Below are 22,098 nucleotides of genomic sequence, written 5' to 3'. Positions count from 1 at the left end.
TTGTTGAAAAAAAAAATTTGAAAATTTTAAATTGTCTGCTAACTTCAGGGTCACAATTAATAACGGGGTAAAATTTAAAATATAATTTTTATCTAACGAATGTTATAATTTAAATTTCCGAGATCTCGGTCTTAAAATTTTGACTAATTCATAAATTAAAAAAAAAATTTATATCATAGTTCTAATCATGTAATTAAGGATCCCACCGTGTCGGAAATATGTTAAATCAACTTCCGTATCAAATCTTACAATAACAGTAAATTCTTTTCCCGTGTCAGTACGCACAGTAATTTGTTGATGCGGCTGACAATCAGCTGGTATGTCAATATCAAATAATTCAACCCCAGTAAGACCCAATGTATCGGCTGTCTGCCCAGGTAAATATTGCAGCGGAACAATTCCCATTCCAACTAAATTTGATCTATGGATTCTTTCATAAGACTCAGCAATTATTGCACGGATCCCCAGAAGATACGGACCTTTAGCTGCCCAATCTCTCGAGGATCCTGACCCATATTCTTTCCCAACTAAAGCTATCAATGGAACTTTATCTTTTCCGTATCGTTCTGCAGCGTCAAAAATGTCCATCTGCAGAAATATTTAAATTTTACAGTAATTAAATTTTCTTTAAAATATATATAAGTAACATATATATACCTCTTCATTAGTAGGTAAGTATAATGTTTTTGGGCCGGGTTTTCCAACAAATTTATTAAGTAAACGAATATTAGCAAAAGTTCCTCGAACCATTACTGCATCGTTGCCACGTCGAGCTCCATAGGAATTGAATTCTCTGGGTGTTAAACTGAAATATTTGAATACGTACAATAGATTTGTATTGTTTCGAGCTTAAAATAGAAAAGTAAGTAAGTAATTGTACCCTCGCTTAGCCAGGTATCTTGCAGCCGGAGAATTACGAGCTATACTTCCAGCAGGACTTATATGGTCGGTTGTAACTGAGTCACCAAGATTCAATAGAACTCTAGCTTTTCGAATAGGTTTTATTTCCGGTAATTCCTTAGAAATGAAAATTTAAAATATTGTAAATTATAAAATATCAAGTACACAGTAAACTTGTTTTATGACATGGCATTCAAAAGCAAACTCGAGCTTATAGAAAATTTTGTATTGTACCTTTTCAAGGGTTTCAAAGTAAGGAGGATGTTTTATGTATGTAGAGTCTTCATTCCATGGGTAAAGTTGGCCTTCTGGTGCAACGAGACTCGCCCAGCGGTTGCTGCCTTTCTCGATTTTATCGTAAACGCTTTTGAACATCGCAGGTATTACGTACTTTTGCTCAACAGCTTGAATGTCCGCACGTGTCGGCCAAATGTCGCGTAAATAAATATCTTTGCCGTCGGCACGACGTCCTAGAGGCTCCGTTTCAAAGTCAATGTCGACTGTACCCGCGATCGCATACGCGATGACGAGTAAAGGCGACGCTAAATAATTAGCTCGGGTACTTGGGTGAATTCTACCCTCGAAGTTACGATTTCCTGACAAAACTCCGCAGCATACTAATTCTTTTTTTTCAATTGTCTCGGCGATCGAGTCTTCAAGAGGACCGCTGTTGCCGATACATGTCATACACCCGTACCCCACAATGTCGAACCCGAGCTGAGTGAGAGCTGGAATGACTCCGCTTTCGCGTAAATAATATGTGACTACTCCAGAGCCAGGTGACAAAGACGTTTTTATGTATGGGGCAACAGTCAATCCTGCGTCGACGGCATTTTTAGCAAGAAGACCTGAGGTAAATTTTATTTATTTATTTATAAATTAATTATTTGTTCAACTTTTTTTTTCTGTGTAATATAAATTTACCTGCACCGAGCATCACACTCGGATTGCTTGTGTTGGTACAGCTAGTAATTGCGGCTATTACTACTGAACCATGTTTCAATGTATATTCTTGGCCTTCAAACATAAATTTACCCTCAGTTTTTATTTTATCAGCCGACAATCCGTAACCCTTAAATCCTATCTGTAAAAAAAAATTTTTCTAATAAAATCACTAATCAAAAAAAAGAAATGAGTAAAAGTAAATTGCAAATTCGGGTAGGGGAAAGGGCGGTGGCCTAAAAAAGTAGGGATGAGTTTGTCATTTTCATGTCCAATTGCCAGGTAAATTTAGGTCCCTCAACCAATAGAGGGTGCAAACAGGTGATGAGCAATTAGGAAGGGTTTCCAAGCAGTGGGAGCAAGAAGACGGTATAAATTGGCATGTTCTTCAACAGAAAATCAGTTGTCGACTGAAACTTAAAGTCTTCGGATCATCAAGAATAGATACTCTAGTCTTCATGATCCGAACTTTGTCTCGGCTTAAGGTTTAAATTTTTACAGAACCTCGTTACTCATAATAATTTAACATTTGAATACGTAGTATACATCTAGTCTCAGTGATTTTAAATATCTGTGACTAGATGTTATACTCGTAATTAAGTGTATAAATATCAGCGTTAAATATTTAGTGTATTATTATTTAGGAAATTAAGTTTTACACTTCCTGTGAATTTTCCTTTGGTGGATTAGCTATATGTAATACTTGATTCCATATAGCAAATTTACCAAATTCAAGATTCATCTGAATAACAAAGAAGTGAAACTCGTAAGTTAATCAATTACACTGACTAATTTTCTTAATTTTTTTCAGCTTGTAAAAAAAAATCGTTTGGATTGCAGGGAACTAAGGAAGTGATATGTCGCTATGATAACACATCACAGCCCTAGTTCTCCGTGGTCTTCGATTATTTATCTTCGATATTATTTATAAATTGTATTTACATAAATAATTTAAATGTTTAATTTGTAATTAAGATACAAAACTGAGCTCATTATACCTAGAACGACGTTAGAAATAAATTCGTCACTGGGAGTAATGGGTCCGATAAATGTATCGAAAATCATCGATTATTAAATTTGTGAAATAATTTTAATTATTTGATTATAGTGATTTAGTAATTACCTTGTTTGTGAGACACTGATTAAAATCAAGTTTCATATCTGATACAGAGACACGATCATGAGGTCGCTTCGGGCCACTTACACTTGATACGACCGTCGCTAAATCCAACGTAACTGTTTCAGAAAATACGGGATCTTGTGACTCGATATTATAATCTCTCAGCATTTTAACGGCTCGTAAATATTTTTCTATGCGGTCGATATGTTCCTCAGAGCGACCTAATAAATAATTATTATTTTAAAATTTTAAATTTTCCCGCGATTTGCAATTTTGATATTTACCAGTTTGTCGTAAATAATTCAAACTCTGTTGGTCGACGGGAAAGAAACCAACGGTCGCACCGTACTCTGGACACATATTGGAAATAGTTGCGCGATCCGCGATACTTAACTCTGCTACTCCTGGTCCATAAAATTCAACAAATTTTCCTACGACTCCTAATTGACGTAAATTCTGTACAAAATAAAAAATAGATTAATATTTAATGTAATTGCAAGAATTCTCAGACAGTACCGCAATTTTTAAAAATATGCAACGACTCGATTTTCATAAACGTATTAAAATTTTATCAATTAATTACATAATAATTAAAACCTTAATTAGAAAGAGAAAAAATTTCGCCGACTGATATAATTTTTGAAAACTTACTTACAATTGTTATCAACTAGAAGTTAAAAGAAAATATTGAATAAATTGTAGCCTACCAAATTTTAAAATTCAAATTATAAAACTGACATGAATTTTTTAAAATCAAATTTCAGCGAAATTGTCTTTTTTCTCATTTAATGCTTTAATTCTTCTAAATTAATCGATTAAAATTTGATACTTATGGCACGAGTCATTAAAAAAATTTTTAAGTGGGGACTGACTGAGAAAAGCCTTAAGTATTTAATTGATAAATAATATATACTTTGGTAATAGTCAATACAAGATCCGTGGAAGTGACGTATTGATTAAGTGTCCCCACGAGTTTGTATCCAATAACTTTGGGTAATAGCATTGATACAGCTTGTCCAAGCATGACCGCTTCAGCTTCAATTCCACCTACACCCCATCCAAGAATTCCTAATCCATTTATCATAGTGGTATGAGAATCAGTACCGACAACACTGTCGGGGTAAAGTAAATCGTCCGAATCAAATACAACACGTGCCAAGTACTCTAAGTTAACTTGATGAACAATCCCACTTCCTGGTGGTACAATCAACATATTTTTCAAAGCCTTAGCTCCCCATTTTAAAAATATAAACCTTTCCTTATTACGTTCAAACTCCAAGTCCTCATTTTTTTTCAGTGCATCTCCGCTGTAATTAATTATAATTATTTATAAGTATTTAAATGATTCATGAAATTAATATCCTTGATTTATTTACCTCCGTACAAAGTCGACTTGAATTGAATGGTCAATTACCAAGTCTGAAGGACATATTGGATTTATTTTATTCGGGTCTCCGTTTAATCTTTTAACGCAATCTCTCATTGCAGCAAAATCAACAACTGCCGGAACACCAGTCAAGTCTTGTAAAATAACTCTCGCTGGTTTAAATGCAACTTCGACGTCATCACTCGCTTGATTTATTTCCCAATCAAGAATTTTTTTGACATCACTATCTTTAACTTGAAACCCATCGCAATTTCTTACAGCGCTTTCTAGTAATATTTTTATTGAAAACGGCAAACGATCTGTTTATTTAAATATTTTATTATTTTATTATTATCACATAAATTAAATGATGCTAGAAGTAGCCGACATCTTACAATTTTAGTTCTACATGTGCATATTTTTTTTTTTTTATGTAACTGACTCATTGAAAAAAAAAAAAAATTGTCTCCTAATTTAAAGATCATAAAATTTTTGCCTGTCAGTATTTACTTTTTTTATTAAAAATAAATTAATTTTTTCAATGACTGTTACTTTTACTATCATATAAATTTATTACACGACAATATCATATTATTTATGACATAATGAGTGTGAATGAACCAGATATGAACAATTTATAAATTTAAAATAAATAAATTTAAAAAATGAAATTTAAAAAAATGCGCGAATTGGTTTTTAAATCTAAGTACGAATTTTATCATTTTAATAATTCTAAAATTTAATTTGTTAAAAAATTTTAAAAAACTGTCAGCCAAATTCACACATAATATAATGACATGATAAAAAATTCAATGATGTTAAGTAGAGTCAAGAGGTCATAAATTACCCACCATATTTTTTTCCAAATGATGAGACATCATAATAATTACGCTCTTTGCTATTTATTACAACTGATTTAAGAAGATTATCATAAGGATTTGGCACTGGAAAAAAAATGATTTAATTACAAAAACCATAACAAAGAATTTGTTTACTATAAAAACGTGACAATAATGACATTACATTTTGAATTTATGAATTATCAGAATTATTTGAATAATTCTGATAAAATAATAATTTATTAACTAAACATATTTTACAAATAATAAATTTTTTAAAGAACTTACCTGCCATGACTGACAATCTACGTGTCACGTACACCAGTAGAAAGTGGAATGATCAAGTTTACATTGTACATAACTGTTACATGACCTCCTCATTTTAATTTATCTAGATAAATCAAGTAAATACTAAAAAACAAAATAAAAAACGAAGATTGGGTGCATAAAACTCTGGGTACGTTACTGCTGGGTTTTAAACACCAGCGACTAGTAATTTTTAAATTTTATCGTCAGTAGCTAAAAGTTTTTTGTCGCAGCCTCTGGAAACCGCGATAGCAGCGTTAGGAATAAATTCTATTTATCTGAACTGGGATTTCCAATTCAGTATCTTTACATGCAATGATTTGTATCAAAGTAAAGAACAATGATTAGTTAACTTACTAAATATTGTTTTTTTTTAAAGGGATCTTGATGAAATTTGAAGAAAAATTTTAAATTGTATAGGCGACATTTAATCCAAGAACTCGGGTTGTAAAAATAATTGAGTGTTTTTTTTTCTGTAAGTACTTAAGAAGATTAAGGATCTAGACAGAGTATTATAAAATAAGTAGTTTATAAGTTTAAATTATAAATAGAAAAGTAAATATGGTTAATGAGGAATTTTAATTTATTGATGGCGAAATTCTATTCGGAGAATTTTACAATTTAATAGAAAAATAGTAAATCCTTGTAGCAAATATTCATAAATACTTGTAGAGAAATTATTTTAACTGAGAATGATAAATTTTTCTACATTAACATGTAGTATATACGTTCAGTATATATTTGAATATTATCAGATATTGGCATCAAGAAATTTTCAGAGCTCGAAATATTTTATCACTTAAAATATTTTCTGCCGCCGCTTTCTTTTAAAATATGACGTAATTTGTACTAATAGAATTTTAATGACTAGGATTTTTTTCATTTATTATTTTTGTAAATACTTGTAATTATGTTATTACTAAAAATATGTTTAGAAAAAATTTTATTTTTATTATAATTATTGAGCAGTTATACTAAAGTCTTTCAAAAAAGAATTGATAATTTTTTTTTTTCGAAAAAGCTACAACTTAATAGTTTTCGAAATTAATTTTGAAAATCAATTTTTGGTAATTGAAATTTTTTTTAGTTTTATATGCATTCTTTCGAGTGTGAATATAGCAGACATGAGAAAATTTGAAATAAATAAATTAATATTAGTTAAAATAATGAAATTGAAAAATTGCGCGTACAAATTTTGCATTTATCTAAATATGCATTTTTTAATTTTTACTTTAGTTGAGTTTTATTCATTTATTCTAAAATTTAAAAAATTTCCAATTGTCTACTGCATTCACTCATACATTCTTTGACTACGAAGTTTTGATACACGTGTTAGAATGTTTAATATATAGCTACAGAACGCTGATTGTAATCAGAGTAATATTTCAAAGTGTCTACGTATGATAATAATAATTATATTGTGATCTAAACGAAAGCCAGCGGCAAAATACTTCAATTCTTATCTACTTCTTAACTCTAAAACAAAAAACAAGATAATTGACAATTGACACAATCATTAAAAATGAATTATTTATTAATAATTTTTTAAAATAAAAATATTTTTCATAAATATTTCATCACAGTAAAATCTAGAAAAACTATTCAAACTTTTACTTCAGGTCTCAAAATTTATTTAAAAATGAAATTTTTATGCAATGGTTAATTTTTATGCAATTAAATTGTTATGATCTTGAAGTTTGTAGACAATTAACAGTTTTTTAACTTTTTTTCAACAAATCAAAAAAAATGCGCATATAAAAAATTAAAAAGGTCATAGGTGCAATTTCTTAAATAATTTTTTTGAAGAAATCTAAAAACTTTTACACGTGATTTTAGCATCAAATTGTTTTGAATTTACGTTTCATAAAAAAAAGTAAAAATATATTTGTGAATAAATAAAAATATATAGATAGTCAGTCATATGGTCATTGGTATCAAATTAACAGAATGTGCAAATTTAAAAAATGTCGAATCAACAATTATCAGCAAACCGAGTGGACTCGCGTCATCATGCAATCAGTCACAAGTTTTTGTTATTTATAATGCAACATATCTTTAAAATAAATTTATTTGTGCATTTTAAAATAAATGACTGACGTATTTAAATATATTTTAATAAAATTTTAGTTTTAAGTGGACGTAATTTTAGTGGCAGCTGAAATAGCATTCAGGTATAAATTACTTTTGAATTACAATAGAGATTCCATGTCTATAGTAAACGAATAACAATTACTCGAAGATAAATGAAAAATAATGCTGAGTGAAATGTGTTCCTGAATACTTTACAATTTCACTCTTTCAGTTAAAATTTTTCAATCATTTTTCATTTTAGATAATTATATTTTAATGAATTTCTAAGTATAAGCATCTGAATGCGTCAGAGTTTTAGTACAGTGTAATTTTTAATGGTCATTAGTTTGATAGCTGCTTTATCATATCCAATAATATCTATTATAGTAAGAAATATTATATTTTACGTAGCTTGGAAGCTATTTCATAGTTTTTCTGTCATAACATTTACTTTTGTTACTGCAATTGCTCTAAAATTAAGAAAAAATAAAAAAATTTTTGTTAAGCTTTTTTATTATTCAATACAGTGTACAAGTATTTGATTAATTATTAGACAAAGTTAATTAGAAAATGAAGTACTAAGTTAATTTGTATATTTAATCAGTAAAAAATAAATAGTAATTCAAGTGGGAGAAGGGCGGTAGTAAAAAGTGGTGGGGAGTAATAATTTTTGTCTGCAGGCATTTTTACAGTTTCCCCACTTTTTTTAAATATTCAATGACGAACTGTCATGACCGTAGTAAAATTTCATTAATTAAAAAATAATTAAAATATTAAATAAAAAAAAAAAAAAACAATTTCGCGGATATAAATTTTTAAAAAATTACAGTTGTCATCAATTAGGAGTCAAAGGAAATTTTTGAATAAATTTTAGCGCACAAAATTTGAAAATTCAAATTATAAAATTGATATAAAAATTTGACTGAAATTTATTTAAAATTTCGTTTAATTGATATCAACTTTTTTAAAATTAATTGATTAAATTTTGATACGCCTGAGTTGAAAGTCATTGATAATTTTTAAAAAGTGGGGGCACTGTTTGAGATTGCCCTTCAGGTAATTAGAATTTTTGAACCAATGAAAAGTGTCATTAGATAAAAAGTAATTAAGAAGGGCCTAGAAGCAGTGGGAATAATAGTGTGTTATAAATTGACAATAAGATCCCAAGGGACCTCAGTCAGTATTCAAAGTATTTGAATACTGACATGGCAACTAAATGTTTCAGTGCGTTCTGAAAAATTAAAAAAAATCCGAAGTTACTCTAGGTGTATTTACTGCGGTCGAGAGGTTTTAATTCTCACCGGGTATTATGCGCCTCGTAATAATTTCTGACACCATCATATTTACTGAGTATTGTTCGAGTGATTTAATATAATATTTTTGGTAAATCTAAAAACGCAGTGTCAATTCAGTCACAGATTTACATACTGTGACTAGATTGTAGACTGCGTATTTCGGTTTTTAAATATCATCGTTAATATTTTATTTTCAGCCGATTTTACTTATTTTTAATTCATCGGACTAATTTTTCTTTGGTGATCTAACTATACTGTTATATTTAAACACAGAAAGCTAGATCAGCAAGGCAGAAATTTATCCGCAAATATTCAACGAGATAATCAACCTATGAGTTATTTTTATTCTATATTTAAAGAAGACTAAAGCCGTTGATTAAAAGAAACTAGTGCGGTGATATATGACTTGGAAATTATATCACAGTTCTAATTTCGTATAATCTGCGACGTTTTATCATCACTTAAATTAATTAATAATTAATATTTGTACTGTTAGATACACATTGGAACTCATTAGTTCCAGGTTGACGTTAAATTTATCAACTCGTCACTGGGAGTAATGGGTTCGATACATGTATCCGAAGTCAACATCATTAATGTTTATAAAAATAATTATCATACCTTGAGACATAATCACGCGTCGTCTTAAAAAAATACCTCAGGAACTACTGGTACGTAATTTTTCACAATTATTTTATTTACTCAACTTGTAAGTAATTGACATGCTACCTTTTACAAAAACCTTAATAATAATTAACTTCATTTAAACTGAACAAGATTTTAAAAATAATAAATTTACTTTTTAACGTCAATTGTAATAAACAAATTAAATTAACAATTGACATCACAAAAAATAATTTGACATTATGAAGGCTTGTAAGCGTTTTTTAAATTATTAATTATTATTTAACTCAAATAATTTATACACAAAAAAAAAAAGAATTTTTTGGCGAAAGAAATTTTTACTCAATTTAAGAAAAATTTTTTTTTTTCAATTTCTAATGCAAAATATTTCTGGCGGCAAAAAATTCTTTTTTTTGTGTACTTTATAATTATTTAAATATTTCGAAGTATTAAAATTAATGGCAAGAGTGACGTGCGTTCTTTTTAAACTTTCAAACGCAAAAAAATCCGCGGTATATTTAAATTTTTTCAACATTTAAACTAAACAAGATTTTAAAAATTAAATTTTCTTTTAAACGTCAATTGAAATAAACAAATTAAATTAATAATTGACATGACAAAAATTATTTGAGATTATAAAGTCTTGTATCTATTATTTAACTTATTAATTATTTTATTTAAATAATTAATCTAACAAATAATTTATACACTGTAAAAAAAGGATTTATTGGTGAAAAAAATTTTCACTTGTTCCTTAATTTTTGCATTATAAATTGAGAATAAAAATTTTCTTAGGTCAAGAAAAAATTTTCTCTAATCCTTAGAAAATTTTTGTCTTTAATTTATAATGCGAAAAATTCCTTGCACCAAGAAATCTTTTTTTCGTGTAGTCTATAATTATTTAAGTATCTCTAAGTATTAAAAAATTATGGCAAGAGTGACATGAGTAAACTAGTTGTGAAAATTAAATGTTTTTCACTTTCTATTCAAACTTTTAAAAGCAAGAACATTCGAGGCAAATTAAAATTTTTCAAACATAATAGTAAGTAATTAAAAAATTTATCAAGCATAAAAAGTCTGAGTACTTAAAATTTTTTTTTATCTTTCTTCATTTTAATATCCTACAAAACGTAGGTACGACTGCTACTCATTTGCTCACTTATCATCTGTGATAAAATTAGAAAAATAATTCAAATAAATTAAGACCGACTCGTTAAATATGAATGTCATTTATCATACTTACACATTAAAATAAATATATATCAAGTATTCTAATACTATTTAGAATCTGCAAACTTTTCAAATAGCAATACCATCAAAGATGGATATGATTTCTTCATAACATTGTACGCTGGAGTATCGATGACACTTTTAGCATTACTGACAATAAACTCTACCGAGTATTCCAACAGTTGCTTCGCATTATATTTATCTGCTAAAATGAGCATGGAGACAACATTTTCCGTAGATACAGACTCGCAAAAAAATTCTTCGCAAATTTTCTTGAGTAATTCAAGCTGGAATTTCTCCGCAGCGTCAAGTAGTTCTTCCGTAATTACGTCAGGTACTTTGTCTGTGTAGATAAATTCGAGGATGCTGTTAAAAATTACCGGATCCATGTCAGGTAATTTTATTCGGTCTTTTGTGTTTGGTTTTATGTTAGCAGTAAACATCGCGCGGAAAACTGGACTACGAACTTTCAAAATTGATTTGTGAGCCTGAAACTCTTCATCCCGAACCACGAGTATGACATCACTGTCTTGCTTACTTAGGAACAGTTGATTGTAATCATATACCATTGAATGTTTTAATTTTTTCAATGATTCAACAGTAAAAGGCATGATGTCAGAATCAAATACAGTCAGCTCGATACCTACAGTAAATGGATCCCACATGAAAGTGCTTTCATCTTTAATCAAATCCTCTTTTTTATAAATCGGCAGACCCCAGCCTTCATGTTTATCAAAAACTCTATTGAATTTTACAATCTCAACTTTAACTCCCTTGTCATCGACGATAAAAAATGAAAATGCGGTTTTTATTTTATGCTGATCATTGCATCGGTTCAGGGGAATCAGATACAACGATATGCAATAATCATCATCTGATTGATCATTCAGTACCAGCTTGAGTTGCCACAGATCATTCATCTTGGCACCTGCTGAAAACTCTGGTGAATATATTTGAATGCACTCGTTTGAATTTTTAAACATTTCGATAAATGTCTTGATGTTTTCTACTTTCCATTCAAACACAATCGTATGCTTCATCATAGAAACACTCAGCTGTGAATAACCTCTATTCATTTTGATTAATTTGAAATTTGCCGAATAAAAAAATAGTAAATGGATTAAAAATTCACCTTGATTGTAATTCTTCAATAATTATATTAATATAAATAGTATTTTATATTGTTATTAATTGTAAGATTCAACTTGCAACAATCAGTACTTGCTAATTAATTGTGTAACGGACTTCAACCGTTTTATGTATATACATATATATGTTATGTATTCTTTTGTTTTACTACACTGACAAGTGCTGCTGTCTTGTATAAAAAATGACAACTTAAAATTTTTAATTACAATTTAATTGCAATGAAACTTTTTTTCATTTCAGTTAAATTTGAAAATTTAAATGAGTGTTAATCTAGCAGACATGAGATAATTTATTAATTTTAAATAAATAAATTAATTATAATAATGGAATTTTAAAAAATGCGCGCACTTTTCATTGATCAAAACACGAATTTTTTAATTTTTATTCAACTTACATTTTATTCATTTTTTCAAAAATTTAAAACTTGACACTTGTCTGTTCGGATTCTTTCCGCTCGGCGCACTGGGGCGCTTGCAATATACCCGGGAGAATTTGAATTCATAATTAAATTTAATTAGTAGAAAAAAAGTGAATTGCCAATTAAAAAAAAATATATTAATTATCAGTGTATTTATTGAAGTGAAATTTAAGTGAAACAAATCTTAGTATTTCAAATCGATCATTAATTAATCAAAATTAATGTTAATTGAGTAACAATTTTTTAAATTTTTGAATAAATAAATAAAATGTAAGTACAATAAAAGTGTAATATACACGCTACTAATTAAATTTTATCTTATTATATGTATACAGCTTTATGGATACTTTGAATTAATTAATAAAATATAATGAAGTATTTCACAAAAATTATTTTATTTGTTCGTCAATAAATATACAATTGATTACTTACTATTACTATTAACAATTAACTCTTTTGGAATTCATTATAAATATACATAATTGATTAAGTCAATTTCTATTTTGCTGAAGCTGTAACAGAACACAAGGATCATCAATCCCAAGTTTCTCACAGAATTCAGTCGTTTGATTATTAACAGATAAATTTATATTACTAGATTGCATTATAACTTTTTTATCAAAGTTAAGGGGAACAGTCAAATCGTTATTAAATTTTTTAATAATTATATTCTTTTCAACTTCTGTTGGAGTAAAATTCCAACGTCCGACACCACCAGGTCCCGGCATATATGTCGGGGTATTTTTAACACTTAACAAGTAATTTGTTAAATATAATATTGTCAACCATTCTAAATCATACGAAAGTGACAATGGTTCATTTTCATCATGTGGTATGTCCAAAATTTGTAAAAATTTACGTTTAGGAAGACATTTATCTAAAGCTAAAAATTTTGTAACTTTATCACAATTTTCTTTGGGTACCAATGCAGCAAATTTGCAGTGCAAGTGCGCTGAGAACCAATAAGATGGGTAATGAAGTTCTAGAAGTTCCATACATGGAGGACTACCCAGTACATTATTTTCAATATCATTTCTGTAAAAAAAAAAAAAATAAATAAATAAAATTCTATTAAAATCTATTGAAGTTTAAAATATATTTTTAATAAAATTAATACTTACTGGAAAAATGGCTTGTGTTTTAACAATTTTTCCTCATTACCATACTTGGTAATACCACAAGGCCAATCATGGGACAGGAAAATATCAATTTTTCCACTCAGCTATAAATAAAAATAAAAGTTAATTCAAATATTACTACTTGGCGGGAATTTTAAAACATTTAGACATCTACAACAATAAATACCTGTTTTAATTTAAAAACTTCTAAATTTCTAATATGATAAACACTCCGCATAGTCGAAGGATTATATGGCGGTCGCTCGAAATGTCCAGACAGTAGATCTTGAGCTTTGAAAATCCCTGAAATTCCAGCAATTCTGACTCCACCGATGTTAAGTACACTGGCGTAGCCCATGTAATAAATATTGGGTGCTACCCATCCACCGTAAGGTAACTCCTGCAGATAATTTGATGCTTCATGATTGCCTCCAATAAATATAGTCAGCACTGGAGCGATTTTTTCTCCAGAATAATATCTAGTAAAATAAAAAATCCATTTATTTAAGGTCGGCATTTAAAAATTTTGTTAATGAATATTGAAAATAAAAATACTTACTTGTGGAATGAACATAATTCTTTGTATTTATTTGGCACAGCCATAGAATTCAAATCCTCATTATTTCTGACTGCTTGAAAATCTCCACAGCATATTAGAAGATCTATTTTTTTACCAGTTGTTTTTACAGTGTCTATAAGAGTATCATAAATAATTTCCAACTCTCCATGTGCGCAACCTTCGACAGCGATCCTCATTTTCAATTAATTATTAAACACTAATTAGTAATGAAATAATTATTGGAGTAAATACTGCAAGTTATCACGTCAAGTTAAAGATCCAGAAGAACTTTAAAACTGTTGAATTTTCGTATTCACAGATTGAGTTTGTCAGTAATAAATTAAAAATCAATTAGGTACAACCAATACCTGGATACTTGAGTAAATTTTCGTAATTTAAATACAAAATTTCCACGTGTTCATCAAAAAATAAAATTTATACTCCAATACTTTTGTCAATAATTTAAAAAATTAAACTTCTTTTTTTATCTAAATAAAATTATAAATATTTTGATATAATTTATCAATATTGCAAGTGACAAAATACTAAATTACACACAAATAAAAATATATTTTTATGCACGAGCCACTTGGTGGAAAGTATTAATTACTTTACAAGTAAACTGACAAAAATATTTTACTACACAGCATTCACTTGGAAAAAATTAAATAGTCCTCGTGTTGGATCCAAGTGAGATTTTTATAGACGGAATATATTAAAAAACTAGTTAGAGTAATTTATTTACATATATAAACCGGCTAAAACCAAAGTAGTATCTTACAATTAGGGTTAGTATAAATAAAACAAGTTTTTGTTAAATTTAAGAATGCCGCAGTGGCGCCATCTTTTGGTAACAGACATACAACAATTGAAAATACGACAATCAATATCTGCGAAAAAACGATTTAAGAAGTTTTTAAAACCGGGAATAGGTTCGTATTTTCAATATCTTTACACGCACTTGATTCTTTTTTTGTGGAACTACATTCTTTTTAACTGAACTAGAATAAAAAAAAAAAATTCTTCTCTTCATCAAAATCTACATATGAATTTTTTAAATTTTTCTTTCATGAGTTATTAATTTCTTTCTTATTCGACAAATTTTTATAATGATATGTAACTGCAAAAATGTTGTTTCATCGATGAAAAATAAAGGAATTATATGTATTTATAAAAAAACTACACATGAATTTTCATATTATATATATATGTATACTAATTCCGTAATCAGGTACTGGGTCTTGTAAAAAATTTTATCAATTGATATATTTAAATAATCTTTTTTTTTTAAATTAATACAAAGTTTTAAAGAATCAGCATAAAAATAATTTATCTTAACAAATTAATTTTCTTAATTATAATAAACTACATACTATTTAGTCATAGCTACTTATATAAATGACCAGATTTATTTATAAAAATTAAACCACAAATTACTTATAAATAATATACAAATCACTACATTCTAGTATCTATGTAAGTACTTTTACATAGTAAAATTAATATAATACTTCTTTAAATTACATTCAATAATTAAATATGACTTCCAAATTTAATACAGGCAGTGCAGTATATCCTTCCGTAAATTTATTTATCTGGAAACGTAGACAATTAATTAATTTAAAATAAACTATAACTATTAGCAAAGTGAATCAGTGAGTAAAATTACCATTAATTTTCAGCGCCGAAAAATTTTTAAATACCGATAATGCCAAATCCGGTTTTATTGATTCCATAGATTTATATTCCTCTGTTTGCGTGACGTTCTCAGCATTTATTGTCATAAATTCTGCGACATACTTTAACATCAATTTCGCTTTATGACGATCCGCAAGAAGGAGCAGTTTTGCAGCATTTTCAATATTTAGAGACAAACAGAGCGACTCAACACACATTTGCTTGAGGGTTTGTATCTGATACTTGTCAGCTGCTGTAAGCAGATCTTCCGCAATGTCATTCAGTCCAGTAACTTTGTCAGTATAAATAAATTCTAATACGTGACTAAATATTTCTGGTTTTACGTCTTGTATAGTAATCTTGTCTCTCATTTCCGTAGTCAGCATCGCATGGAACACAGGACTGCGTACCATCAGTATCAATTTATGTGCCTCAAATTTCTTGCCTTGTACAATTAGAGAGATGTCAGTGCCTGTTTTGCTGCGGTATAGTTCTTCATAGTCGCAAGTCATCAGACGTTTTGATTCATTGAATGGAGCAGAAGTTGAAATCGTCCAATAATCATCAAAGACACTGAGCTCAACTCCTAGTGTCAATGTATCGTACGGAATCAACACATCTTTCTTTTCCAGTAACTCACTTTTTTTCAAAAACTTCTGATAGCCTAAACTCTGCTCGATTTCAAACTCCTGACTGTGTTTCTGTATCAAAACTTTTTCTCTTTTCTTATTTAAAATAAAGTGCACAACTTTTGTTTTTATAACTCGGTTTGAATTCAAAGACCGTAAAAATATTGAAATATAGTCTTTGTTTCCAGAAGATTGTGGAGAATTGAATTTTAAATGAAGTCGCCATGAATCTTTTACACCAGAGTCGGTACAAAATTCTGGGGAATAGAGTGATATACTTCTTTTAGCAGTATAAGAAGATTTGATGTATGAACTTATTTCGTTTATCATCCACTCATATACAATAGTGTGCTTTTTTACGATTGTGTAACCTCGTTTCTTCTTAATTGCTTCTGCCATTTTTATTATTATATCTTTAAACAATGTAATTATTTATTTACTTATTTTAAAAACAGCACTAGTTAATTGATAATTAATAATCGAGTGTTTTCTATAAAAATTTGATAAACAAACACTGAAAATTTTATAAATAAATACGAGGAGAATAAGTAAAAGTATACAGACACGTGTTAACCGTGAAATACTTTGCTCACGTTTGTTTGAATGCTTGGAAATTTCAAAATGTGCGCGACAGAAGCGCTCCCTAATAGCGGGAACTTTAAATAAAATATTCGGAGCAATTTTTCGAGTAAAAAATCTGAAAAACAGTTGACCCTGTGGGAAAACTCAAAAACTTTCCGCTGTTTTTGAACTCAGGGAAATGTTCTAGATTTTCTATAGAATTTCTTAGGCGACGATCCAGACCGAAGACCAAATTTGATTTTCGAAAATCGAACCGAAATCAATAACTTCCCGTTTTCAAAAGTTTCCAAATTTTATAACGGGAAGTTAAAAATAGTACTTTTTATTTTATTACATCAGCTTATTTTTTTTATAAATGAATTTCAAAATACATCTTTTTAAAAATTTTAAATCGGTCTTTAGTTTGTAGTAAGTAACTTTTTATTAAATTGCTGCCTTTTATTTTTCAGTACAAAAAAATATAATTGATATTTTCCAAAAATACAAATTATTTTCAACTACAATATTTTCTAATTAACTCTTATAAATGATAACAAAAAAGTAGTTAAAGTATAAAATTGTAATGTCATTAATAGAAATATATGATTTATATCACTTCTAGAAAAGTACATTGCACTAGAATCAATAAGTAATAATATATTTGTTTGTTATCAATGAATATAAAAAACTACATGTATATAAAATTTGGAATGAAAAAAATTCAAAAAACTTCCATTAAGTTCTAATTAATAAAAATTGTCAACTGTAGAAAAAAATGACAACCCAATAATTAATCACCATACATCTAAATAATAATCAATGAATTAATGTTACAGGTAATGTATAATTTAAAAAAATGTAACAAAGATAGAGTTAAATTACCATAGTTAAAATGTTTTTCCTTTCATTGAAACAGATTTTCTGAACAAAATCGATGCTAACAGTGGATGTGACTCTTCCATTATATTATACTCAGGAGTTTCGACAACTTTGTCGCCATTATATTATTATAAAATCAGCTACAAAATCTATCAATTGCTTTGCGTTGTGTCGTTCTGCCAATGTTAAAATCGTAATCGCTCTTTCAATAGTCACAGAATTGCAAAGAGATTTTTCGCACATTTCTTTAAGTGACAGTAACTGAAAACGATCAGCAGCTTCAAGCAAATCCTCAGCATTTTCATCTAATTCAGTCACTTCATCAGTGTAAATTGAATATAATATTTTTTTAAATATATGAGGCTCGATATCTGGTATAGTTATTTCACTTTCTCTGCTTTCTTTCATGTTATTAGTGAACATCGCTAGAAAAACTGGACTACGGGCCATCAAAATCGACTTATGAGCTTCGAACTTTTGGTCACCCACTGCTAGGACAATGTCACTGCCGATTTTATTATCAAGAAGCTGCTTATAATCCTGAGCCATTAGATTAGTTGATTTCTTTATTGGAATATCGAGGGTATTATCAAATATTACCAATTCAACACCAACTGTCAAGGTGTCATGAGGTGTAAGTAATCTTTTATTTAACAGTAGCTCTTCTTTCACTATAAAATCCGGAATCCCATGGCAAGTTTTATTGCTTTCAAATAACAGTTTCAAAGTTTCAGCATTAGTCTTTTCTTTTTTATTGTTCAAAACATAAAATGTAAATTCTGTTTGAATTTTACAATCATTTATCAAAGATTGTAAATACATTGACACGAAGCCTTTATTTACTGATTGTACATTGTGATTAAAATTAAGATGTAACTTCCATAAGTCTCTTACACCAGCGCTTGTTGAAAATGAAGAAGATTTGAATTTTATATTTTCACCCTCATCATTACTTTTAGGTTGTAAATACAAACTTATACTATTTATTTTCCATTCGTACGTCACTGTATGTTTAGTTTCAACTGTATAACATCTTTTCATTTTTATAAATTGAACAATTGATTCTTTTATACCGATAATACCTTGCGATTAATATTTACTTTATGCTAAAGTGGTAACTTTATATATTATTGGCGCCAATATTTTAGTATCAATGTAATCAGGTGTAAATAAGGAAAAATAATCTGTACTGTGTTCGTACTAAACAGTCACCATGTTTTTTTTGTGTCCTTCATAGGCAGTATCTACACGATTCACGATACGGCCCGCGATTGCAAGACAAACTACGAGCCAGGTTGCAGACACGGGATAACATTTTCTGGAACCCGTGGATTTAATAAAAGACACGGAACAATTCTCCAATTGATTAAAGTAATTCATTGAAAAAAAAACGCGCGTACTGATTTTTTAATTATCTAAGTACGCATTTTTTAGATGATGAAGTTAGTAGACAATTAACAATTTTCGGATTTTTTTTCCACTAATCAAATGCCAATGAAAAAAAATAAACATATGTGTGTACAGATAATTAAAAAAAAAACTATTGGTGGAATTTTTAAAAAATTTATCATTTTTTAAAAAAATTATCAAACGTTGGCTAACCTGTTTAAAAAAAAATATCAATTATTAATTTTACAAAAAAATAATATAAAGTTATTCGATAATTTTAAAAATAATTAGCTGTCAATTTATTGCAACATATTTTTATTAAATAAATAAAATTTTATATAATTTTTCAAGCTTATCACACTAAGTAATTAATATCATTAATTAACAATTAAAACTATTAATCATGTAGTAGTATAATATAATGTAACATTATTTTTCAAATTATAAATAACTATTAAAAGCTTGACTTAGTACTGCAATTTTTCATATTCAATACAACGAATCAATTCAATATATATATATTTACAACCTATGTTAGTATGGATCACGTACTTATATATCTATATATAGAACAACTTGTTATTATTTATTTAATATTTATTATTTGCCAATAGGCAAAACGTTGTGTACTTAATTATTATCACGATATTTCTTTTACAAAAAAATATATGAAGGCCATTAATTTAAATTTCAATGAACATGACTCCATAATCGTCGATTAATTCCCTGTAATAAAAAAAAGTGTTATTATAACTAAATAATAACAATTATAAATAATAGTCAAATAATGATACTAGTCAGCAGACGTTTAATAATTTTTGGATTTTTTCCCAAACGATCAATCATAAAAAAAATTGCATTACAGTTCTTTTGATTTTCTACATGTGCATATTTTTAGTTTCTTTTTTTTTTTGTAAACGATTTGTTGAAAAAAAATCCAAAAATTGTTAACTATCTGTGGACTGCAGGATCATGAAAAATAAAATACTTGCTATCATTAAAAATGAATAATTTAAAATGCCCTATTGGATTTAGATGCTGCGAATTTTTTAAATAAAACCAGACCCAAAGACGGATTTGTTTTTTCCATCAGTTCATACTCAGGAGTTTCCACAACATTTTCAGCGTTCGTTAATATAAAATTGGAAACATGTTCAAGCATTTCTTCGACACAATATCTATCTGCTAAAATTAGTAACTTGACAGCGTTGTCAACCGTCAAAGAATGACAAAGTGATTCTGCACATCTGTCTTTTAGTGAATCTAACATATATCTATCAGCAACTTCAAGCAGGTCTTCAGCAACGGCATCTAAATTTGAAACATCATCAGTGTAAATGAATTCTAACAGATATTTGAAGATGTCAGGATCAATGTCTGGTATGTTAACTTTGTACTCTTTATTTTCTATCATCTCAGAACTAAACATCGTCAAGAATACTGGACTGCGAGCCATCAAAACTATTTTATGAGCTTCAAAGACTTGGTCTTTTACTTTTAGAATGACATCATTGCCTATCTTGCTGTCGAAAATTTTCTTAAAGTCATCAGCCATACGGAATTTAGACTTTCGCAGTATACTTAAGTCATTGGACATCGTCGTCAAGTCATCAAATACATTGAGCTCAATACAAACTGTCAGTGTGTTATTTGGAGTGAGTTCATCTTTTCTTTCCAGTAACTCATTTTTGTCAAGAAACCGACGATTTCCCCAGCCGCCTTTACCTTTGAAGGTTTTGCTGAACTTTTTTATCTTAACTCTCTCATTATTATTATTTAAAATGAAGCACAAATATTTTGTTTTAACTTCAGCATCAGAGTCTGTAGTGTGCATTAAAAATACAGACAGCCATTTTTTTTCAGTACCTTCTGATAATTCAGCAGGGCTCGATTTAAATTCAAGACTCCATTTTTTTTCCGAGTCACTTCCTGCTGAAAATGATGGCGATTTTATTGAAATATTTTGGTCGGAATGGTCATCTGATTTTTCAATATATGAACTTATTTCGTTTATTTTCCATTCGTATAAAACCACGTGCTTCTTTATGTTTGTGTAACCGCGTTCGATCTTCATCATTGTAGTCTTCTTGTTTCGAATAAAAACTAGACACGTTAACGTGAAAATGAAAATTAATCACCAATGTCTGAAACTGCGTGTTGGGTTTGCGAGTTTAATCACCACGCTCTATGGTATAATTGGACACATGTAATGTTTTAGGGAAACTTCACTAGGATTTTCAAGTTAGCGAGCCTAGAATTTTAATTTAAAATTACAAACAAACTTAATTAATTTGATAATTATGAGCGTCTTTTCTCACGCACTTTACTGTGATGGTGACAAGTAGCGACATTCAGATGTTATTGATGATGTGCTAGTACCTATTGGAATGTAAAGTAGTCCCAATGAATAGAAAGAATGTTCCTGGATTATAGTGGGGTGTAGGAAGTACGTGCTGAGTGATGGTAGTGGGACAATCATTCAATTGTTGAGGTACGACAATACTATGGAGGGTAGAGGACGTAAAGGTACAGTCAGATTCTAATACAGTACAACCTGGCTATAAATTACTTCCTCTATTTTCTTCGCTCTTGAAATGGTATCCCTACTCCAGTTCCACTAATTAAATTTTTTGGTTGTCGCGATTGCTTCTACAGTCCTTTTATAAGTTAATCTTGATTAACTTATAAAAGTATTTACGTAAATAAATGACAGACGTCAACTTGTCAAGTAACTTATAACAGGATCTCAGGTACAAAACAAACATAACATATGCAGAAACCAAGCGATTGCTGAGTAAAAGATAATTAGGAAAAAGTTATTTACAAAAAATTTTTCTCCAATAGCTCCTGACGGTGACATTAATCTGTACTGGATCGTATTCCTTGTCTTTAGCTTGATGATCTTATTAGATTTCATTTGGAACCAATGAGCCAAGGACAAAATACGACCTGGTACAAATGGCGCCAATTGTATGTATATACAAATGGATCATTTGTGTGATGTAACAGCGCATGCGTTGTAAATTA

At 28.8% G+C, this 22,098-nt stretch overlaps 6 protein-coding genes across 10 annotated transcripts; all 6 read right to left on the bottom strand.

Annotated features, from left to right (window-relative positions):
• Positions 1-66: 66 nt before the first annotated feature.
• On the bottom strand, positions 67-5,565 carry LOC103570029 (cytoplasmic aconitate hydratase). Its single transcript, XM_008547616.2, has 11 exons — positions 5,456-5,565; positions 5,180-5,272; positions 4,339-4,648; positions 3,876-4,269; positions 3,247-3,418; positions 2,966-3,183; positions 1,825-1,984; positions 1,135-1,748; positions 881-1,017; positions 658-805; positions 67-588 (listed from the first exon to the last, which is right to left on the bottom strand). The coding sequence occupies exons 1-11, from the start codon at positions 5,460-5,462 to the stop codon at positions 169-171; spliced, it is 2,673 nt and encodes an 890-aa protein (XP_008545838.1). The 5' UTR covers positions 5,463-5,565; the 3' UTR covers positions 67-168.
• Positions 5,566-9,876: 4,311 nt separating this feature from the next.
• On the bottom strand, positions 9,877-11,942 carry LOC103570030 (speckle-type POZ protein). 2 transcript variants are annotated; one of them, XM_008547618.2, is made up of 3 exons: positions 11,825-11,942; positions 10,706-11,760; positions 9,877-10,628 (listed from the first exon to the last, which is right to left on the bottom strand). In XM_008547618.2, the coding sequence occupies exon 2, from the start codon at positions 11,733-11,735 to the stop codon at positions 10,740-10,742; it is 996 nt and encodes a 331-aa protein (XP_008545840.2). In that variant the 5' UTR covers positions 11,736-11,760; positions 11,825-11,942; the 3' UTR covers positions 9,877-10,628; positions 10,706-10,739. The 2 variants fall into 2 exon arrangements, with proteins under 2 accessions (XP_008545840.2, XP_008545839.2); XM_008547617.2 differs by having other exon boundaries at positions 10,706-11,942.
• Positions 11,943-12,641: 699 nt separating this feature from the next.
• On the bottom strand, positions 12,642-14,744 carry LOC103570031 (lariat debranching enzyme). Of its 2 annotated transcripts, XM_053742204.1 has the most exons (5): positions 14,495-14,744; positions 13,937-14,384; positions 13,565-13,856; positions 13,381-13,481; positions 12,642-13,294 (listed from the first exon to the last, which is right to left on the bottom strand). In XM_053742204.1, the coding sequence occupies exons 2-5, from the start codon at positions 14,131-14,133 to the stop codon at positions 12,751-12,753; spliced, it is 1,134 nt and encodes a 377-aa protein (XP_053598179.1). In that variant the 5' UTR covers positions 14,134-14,384; positions 14,495-14,744; the 3' UTR covers positions 12,642-12,750. The 2 variants fall into 2 exon arrangements, with proteins under 2 accessions (XP_053598179.1, XP_008545842.1); XM_008547620.2 differs by having other exon boundaries at positions 13,937-14,744.
• Positions 14,745-15,338: 594 nt separating this feature from the next.
• On the bottom strand, positions 15,339-19,097 carry LOC103570082 (speckle-type POZ protein B). Of its 2 annotated transcripts, none has more exons than XM_053742211.1 (3): positions 17,686-19,097; positions 15,606-17,608; positions 15,339-15,531 (listed from the first exon to the last, which is right to left on the bottom strand). In XM_053742211.1, the coding sequence occupies exons 2-3, from the start codon at positions 16,639-16,641 to the stop codon at positions 15,524-15,526; spliced, it is 1,044 nt and encodes a 347-aa protein (XP_053598186.1). In that variant the 5' UTR covers positions 16,642-17,608; positions 17,686-19,097; the 3' UTR covers positions 15,339-15,523. The 2 variants fall into 2 exon arrangements, with proteins under 2 accessions (XP_053598186.1, XP_053598187.1); XM_053742212.1 differs by having other exon boundaries at positions 15,606-16,655; positions 17,686-19,089.
• Positions 17,803-18,723, bottom strand: LOC128668775 (speckle-type POZ protein-like). Its single transcript, XM_053742453.1, has one exon. It carries the CDS (start codon positions 18,721-18,723, stop codon positions 17,803-17,805), a length of 921 nt encoding a protein of 306 aa, XP_053598428.1.
• Positions 19,098-19,381: 284 nt separating the features above from the next.
• On the bottom strand, positions 19,382-21,807 carry LOC103570033 (speckle-type POZ protein). Of its 2 annotated transcripts, XM_008547624.3 has the most exons (3): positions 21,394-21,807; positions 20,064-21,322; positions 19,382-19,797 (listed from the first exon to the last, which is right to left on the bottom strand). In XM_008547624.3, exon 2 carries the CDS (start codon positions 21,146-21,148, stop codon positions 20,084-20,086), a length of 1,065 nt encoding a protein of 354 aa, XP_008545846.2. In that variant the 5' UTR covers positions 21,149-21,322; positions 21,394-21,807; the 3' UTR covers positions 19,382-19,797; positions 20,064-20,083. The 2 variants fall into 2 exon arrangements, with proteins under 2 accessions (XP_008545846.2, XP_008545845.2); XM_008547623.3 differs by having other exon boundaries at positions 20,064-21,807.
• Positions 21,808-22,098: the final 291 nt, after the last annotated feature.

Source organism: Microplitis demolitor, chromosome 10 (genome assembly GCF_026212275.2).
Source record: "Microplitis demolitor isolate Queensland-Clemson2020A chromosome 10, iyMicDemo2.1a, whole genome shotgun sequence".
Classification (NCBI taxonomy): Eukaryota; Metazoa; Arthropoda; class Insecta; order Hymenoptera; family Braconidae; genus Microplitis; species Microplitis demolitor.
The sequence above is the reverse complement of the archived record's forward strand: the minus strand, read 5'-3'. Positions and strand labels throughout refer to the sequence as shown.